At 39.4% G+C, this 6,895-nt stretch overlaps 1 protein-coding gene across 1 annotated transcript; it reads left to right on the top strand.

The window, feature by feature from the left end:
- Positions 1-154: 154 nt before the first annotated feature.
- Positions 155-4,490, top strand: CMPK2 (cytidine monophosphate (UMP-CMP) kinase 2, mitochondrial; the record flags this gene model as incomplete). Its single annotated transcript, XM_009082212.1, has 4 exons — positions 155-269; positions 1,076-1,277; positions 2,484-2,717; positions 4,370-4,490. Coding segments are annotated over 4 exons (672 nt in total), but the record flags the coding sequence as incomplete, so codon positions are not given.
- Between the last annotated feature and the right edge of the window lie 2,405 nt (positions 4,491-6,895).

Raw genomic sequence — 6,895 nt, 5'->3', positions numbered from 1 at the left:
GTAGATGTCCCATCCCTGGAAACGTTCCAGGTCGGACAGGGTTTTTAGCGACCCGATCTAGTTTAAGATGCCCCAGTGCACTGCGTGGGGGGTGGGCTAGATGACCTTTGAAGGTCCTTTCTAACCCAACACATCCTATGATCTCTCCTTGCAGTGTGCAGAGCGGATCCCGGAGGCTCGAGCAGTACTTGACTTGCTGGAGAAATGTCCAGAGCACCAGAAGAAGGGAGGTTTTCCCGTCATAGTTTTTGAGGGGCTGGATGCCACAGGTAAGAGCTATTGCGTGGTTGAAGAACCGCAGATGGGAAATAGCAGGAAAGAGCAACTGCTGTGGCTTTCAGCCGGGTGTAAGTCTTAAAAATAATAAAAAAAAAATCTTGGAAACCTGTGACAGATTTGAAGGAATTACCAATTACAAATACCAGTCTGTCTTCACTTACTTGAAAAGATCAAACAGTCTATGCTAATTTTCATTCAGCGGGTGAATTCCTTATCTATATAAATGAAAGACTATGAAGAGTGGAGTACTGAAAATTAATTTTTTGTGTGTGTGCAGATGATGCAGCATGCTTTTACTGTAGAGTTTTCAAATAAAGGAACTAAAATAGCGGTAGTTTGGGAAACTGGCAATAGTTTGTCTCGGAGAGGAATAATAGTTTCCCAGAATAACTTTGTTTTCTGACTTTTCAGTTAAAGAGAACTGAAAATCCCCTTAAAAATAAAGAATTGAATGACAGCATGGCAACCTCCACATGAATTGTGACCTAGAAAAATAGTATGAATTGATATATAGAGAAATTGCCTTGCATTTAATGCATGCCCCCTTTCAATGGGAGAGAAGACTCAAAGTTTGCAAGAGGAAGGTCTGGAAGGCCCAAAGAGCAGGAAGAAAGTAATAATTCCTGCAACCAGACTCAGACTCATTTCCCGATGAAAACTTTATCACAGGATACTCATATTCAGATGTCAGAACATGTGTTCTTAGTGAACAGATAAGGGTGGTTTTCAGTTTTTAAAACCCGGGTCTATCTGGTACATAATATAACAATTGTTTCCTTCTGTAAATGAAATGCAGGCAAAACCACTGTGACCCAGGCTGTTAAGGACACCCTGAATGGCGTTTTGCTGAGGTCCCCACCAGCTTGCATCAGCCAATGGAGGACTGTGTTTGATGATGAGCCAACACCCATTAAAAGAGCATTTTATGCTGCGGGCAACTACATTCTTGCTTCAGAAATAGCGAAAGCATCCACTCAGGCACCCGTGATCATAGACAGGTTTGTGTATTTTAGAAGCCCTCTTACCCTCTTATCTCAGTGCCATCATACAGTTGTTCAGTGTTACAAGCAGAAGTGTCAATGATTGTCTCTGTTTTTCGGGGCTTTTGGTTTGTGGTTTGGTTTAGGTTTTTTGGTTTTGGTTTTGGTTTTTTGGGTTTGGTCTTGATTTTTTTGGAAGCACTACTGTGTAGAGAATCAAATAAATATTAAATCTTCTAAAGAGTAATACTTATGATAACAGCAAGATAGGGAACTTGCATCAGTGTAGTACTCATAACTAGCTTTAGGACACATGAAAATTATTACATCTTTGGTTAGGAATAGTGGAGTCACAGACTGTACATCCTGACCCAAATCAGGGCTCTTTGACAAAGCTCAGGAGAATGTGTGCTGCTGGTCATGGCTGTCTCTAAGATGTGTCTGAGATATGGGTGGATTGGCATGACCAAGTTTTGGGTAGACTTACTCTTTGCATATGTAAAGCCAGAAACATGCTTCCCAGTTTTTTGGTTTTGTTTGTGTTATTTCTGATTTTCACTAACTGTGTAGGTAGCTTACAGTATTACTCTTAATAAAGGAAGTCAAGATCCACTTTGAACCCTCTGGCTTATTTCAGTAGGTGTACTATAACCTCCTGGCACAACATACATACACAATAGTTGTTTACATGTGAGTGCTGTTTACAACCAGCTTCAAACTCACAGAAATCTATCAAACAGTGTCTTGTAGTGAGTGGAGTGTTAAACTTTAAAAGGAAATGCGTGATCATTAATAACATTTGTCATCATTCAGATGTTTGTGAAACCTGCGTGTTCTCTACCACATCTGTTGCATGAAGTAGGATTGGAACCAAAAAAAAGGGATTGGATTTTGAGATATAATGTAGCTCTTCTTTAACCTCTCTCAATATATGAGAAGATTCTCTTTTGATAGGAGTATCCGGAACCTTCTTTACATAATGTGTAGCTGCTGCCAAATGTTTTAATTAATAATTCCTGTTAATTCTGAATAGTGCACTGAGTGTTACCACTGTTAAGAAATACTGGATGGCACAGAACCGTTCTTTAGGTTTTTCTTCAAAACCATGGTGTTACCTATCTCACCGTTATTGACTTGTCATTATAGTAACAACTGTCTCCTACATTACTGAAGAATTAGTGTCCTCTTTAAAATTTCTCTCTTCGTTTTGTGTTTTCCTGCCAGATACTGGCACAGCACAGCTGCCTACACAATTGCTACTGAAACAAATGGGAAAGTCCAGGATCTTCCACCAGCTCATGATGAGGTGTACCAGTGGCCTGAGGATCTGCTTAAACCCGATCTTGTTCTTCTTCTGACTGTTGACCCTGAGGAACGAGTGCGGAGACTTCAGCATCGGGGACTTGAGAAAACAAAGGAGGAAGCCAAGTTGGAAGCTAACAGTTTGTTTCGCCAAAGGTAATGAGGAATTAGAGGCTGGAGGCAATCTTGGTTCCTGTGGGATCAGTAGCAAACGTCCCACTCACATTACTGGGACAAGGATTTCCTATGTCTAAGCTTTTGCTTTGGGTTGCTTTTTTTTTTGGAAAGGATTCGTGTCTGACAGGGAGGATAAATTCTGTCACTTTTGACTGAAAATGTTTAAAAGCTGCAGGTGAAGAATTTAATTGCTCTGCAGATGATCTTCGAGTTCAAATACTTCTATCTTGCTACTTATTGCTTTTATTTTAGCACCTTTCATCATAAGGTCATGAAGGAGAAAGACCTAAAAATTCTGGAAGTGGGAGGCAAGAAGTTGAAACGCATAGCTTCCCCAGGAAAGTCTGGAATTGAACTCCAGATTAAGAGATAGAGATTTTTCACTTGGGCTAAGTGTCTCAAGTCCCAATATAGTTGATACATTCAATGGAACCTTCAAAGTGGTTCATCTCACCACTGATTTGGAGCTCAGTGATCTAAGCTTAAGTATCTAAAGTCATTTGATATGAGACTGGCAATGTGATGCAGAACCTTTGCACACTTTCTGGCCTAGCAACCAGAAGCTAAATGAGATAGTCCAGAGCATCTCAAGCAGTACTAGGTACATTTGCTCAAACAACTGAATGGCATGCTACTTCCCGGTGTGCTGGATTGCTGTCTAGGCTTTGCCAAATGCATTGATTAGATCATTGTCTAGGGTGGAAACTTAAATACCCAATGTTCATGTAGATACCTCAGTATAGACATTTACAAATCACGAGGCTGAAATCTACCTTTAGGGTTTTAACATTTCAGGTGGCGATATAGCTTAAAAATAGTCATTACTTAATTTTGACAGAAACCGTGTGGACACACACGATTCAAATAGTGGGACCTGCAGAAGGATGGATAAGCTAGGGAACATGCTGCCATTTAAGAATCTTTAATGTTCTAATTATTTCTTCTTGTTAGTTATGTCAACTTGCATATAAGAACATCCAGACTCATTTGATTTGTCGTATGACTTCCAGACTAAATGGCAATTATGGGAACATAGAAAACGATATTCACGTCCTCTTTCACACACTCATAGGCTAAGTGGGAGAGTTCTGCTTATAGTCTAAGTGAGGAAGTTTTCAACCATTATTTCATCCTGTTATTCGTCTGGTTGGTTGATCAGAGGAGAAGGTTGAATGATGTGTCAACTCTGTAATCCAGTGGGTCAAAGCTGAGATCAGTCAGTGAGCACACCTACACAATGCAATGCCATATATTTCAGAGACACCTTAGCAAGTTCTGAATAAATGAATTCAGGTGTTAGAAGCAGACTGTCCACTGTACTGCTCTACAGTGCTATATAGCACTCTATCAAGTGTTAAGTTGTAAAGAAAGAAATATTTTAATGCCATGCTTTATGAATAAGTCTGGAACTCTGGGAACCAGTGTCAAGGAAACTATGTGCTTTGAGATTTGCATTGTAATATTTACTAATGGTTTATTGCTCTTTGCAGTAGATTTCATTCTTAGCGTCATATTAGATTTTGTGTTATTTGTCTCTGCAGTGCAAACACTTTCTTCTGAGACTGATGACTAATGCCATTTGGTATCCCTGCAATTTGAAGTTTAAGTTCTCTTGTTTTGTTTTTAAATAGAGTTGAAGAGTCATACAGAAGGATGGTGAATCCTGCGTGCCAAGAGGTTGATGCCAGCCCCTCCAAGGAAGAGGTTCTCAAGGCAGTACTACAACTAATTAAGCAACATTGTGCTTTGTGAAAGCAACTTCTGTGTAATAGCGCTTAAAAGATACTTTTTATTGATCCATTGTTTTTGGTACCTGAAAATGCACAGTGATGTGTTTTGTCTGACAGAAGAATCTTCTTTTTATTCTGTCAACAGCAATCAGTGCAGGTTATTTGTTTCACGGTTGCTACAGTACTTTTGTATATAAGGCAAAATGCTACTCACATGTCAGTCAGCATTCTTAGTAAAGACACAAGCATACTACAGTCATGTATGAAGTACTCCAGAGCTGTACCTGACACCATGCCATTTTAAGACACTATCATGTTGCATCTTCATCACCAGTAGAACCTGTTCCTGCATCCATTGTGTAACAGAATTCACGGGACTGCAGCAGGAGCATTAGGTGCCCAAGGAGAGGCTGAAATATCATCATTAGTAAAACAACAACATGGTCATAACATTTAGGAACAGACAATCCAGTGATCCAGTGTTGTTTACTGGAACAGAGGATGAGCAGCTGCTGCTGTGAGGAACAACCTGGAAAAAAATGTATCATAAGCAAGTCCCAGTAAACATCTAGGCGTCTAAGTAATAAAGTCCAAGCCTGTCTACATATGCAACTGAAATATCAATTAATTTCAGAGGGAGACCAGAGAATGCTGGCAAATTACAAACAGAAACCTGAGAAGAACCTGAAATTAAAAACATTTTTTCTATCCTACTAATATTTGTTAATGTGGACTTGTATTCTTTTGAGACAATGTGAAACGAAAAACTGCAGAGAATCTGAGCAATGGGAATGATTGCACCTTTTCACTTTACCTTTTATTTCTTGTGTGGGTTTTTGCACATGAAGAATGTGAAAGCAGGCTACCATCAAGAATTCAGGTCTTCAGAGGCTTATTTTTATGTACCTTAGTTTCACTATTATTACTCCTAAGTGTAAAACTAAACATATGGATAAACTTTGTGGTACCAGAAATGAATGGTAGGTCCACAAAAAAAACATGACAAAAATGCAAATTTGATTTAAGAAAATGTTTTTACTTAGTTTCCTGTGTTAAGCAAGTGCAATTGTCAATGATTCTGTCCTCTAAATAAAAATGTACTCAGTACTGTAGTTCCTATATCCAATCTGTATATACGTGATGCTAGAAAGAAAAACTTCTAAAATACATTTTATTCATGCACTGTTTAATGTTTTTTGAATATATGTTATTAATATAATACATTTATACACACTCGTAATAGATGCTGTTGTGTTTGGTGTGTTATTTGTATAACAGTAGCCTTGGAATTTGCCATACATGCAGAATGAAAATACATACTTTTAGGTGCCTCACTAATTTTAGAAATTATAAAGCATTCAGATATTCAGTCCTGGATAGAGGAAATTCTCATTCAGAGGGCATCACTGCACATGGATGACTTTCATGCTTTCATGTTTTCATTTTTCTCCTTATGCAAACTTGCACATGAAGCCGGACTGCCTGTTTTTTTATGCTGAGTTCTTAGAAGTGTAGGTTCATATTTAAAAGAGTGCTGATAATATATAAGCAAAAGAGTGACATCAGACACTGTTGATTACATACATGCAGAATATATTCATAGTCCATATTTTTCTTTAACCCAAAGCTACTGAGGCAGACTAGAAGAACAGAAATGCAAGCTAGACCAAACCAGTGTTTCCTTTCTCATGTCTTTGTTGGAATCAAAGGTCTGCAAGTGGTTGTGTGTTGGGAAAGGGAAAGTTCCGCGCGGGGAAGCAAGCGGCCGACTCCGTGTGGGTGATAAAGCAAGCTCCAACTTTATTGTCTGACAGGCTCTTTCTTATACAGTGCAGGACAGGCATATAACTATCAATCATTTATAACTGGCTAAGCTCTAAAGATAGCATTCAGGTACTCTCCCTACTTGCGGTTACAGCTGTGAGGATTATCTCTTACTTTCCCAGGCTTGGCTGCGTTCTTAGCTGTTTGTCTCAAACTTGTTTGTCTCACACTCAGGGACAACTTGCCCCTGCCTTCTGCCAAGCTGAGTTACTCCCTATCTATATATAAGTTACTGTCTCCAGAGCCTTGCTTGTACACTGCATTCCCAGGTGCGTTCCCAGGACTATGTCCGTGCATTCCCAGGGGACTGTGTCCTTGCTCTTTTCAGCCTTCCCCAGGTGCACTCCCAGGATTATGTCCTGCCATTCTCCAACAGTTATGTGCCACATGCAGGATGTTAGTGTGCATAATCACTCCCATACTTCTCATTTCTGTGGCATTTCTAACACATTTTTGTCCACAGTGTCTGAAAAGACTGCACTTAGTTTACATTTATAATAATTCATAGAATCGTAGAAGGGCTTAGGTTGGAGGGGACATTAAGGGTCATTTAGTTCCAAACCTCCTGACATGGGCAGAGATACCATCCCATTAATTAGGTTT

Source organism: Acanthisitta chloris, unplaced genomic scaffold (genome assembly GCF_000695815.1).
Source record: "Acanthisitta chloris isolate BGI_N310 unplaced genomic scaffold, ASM69581v1 scaffold30759, whole genome shotgun sequence".
NCBI classification, from domain to species: Eukaryota; Metazoa; Chordata; class Aves; order Passeriformes; family Acanthisittidae; genus Acanthisitta; species Acanthisitta chloris.
The sequence above is the reverse complement of the archived record's forward strand: the minus strand, read 5'-3'. Positions and strand labels throughout refer to the sequence as shown.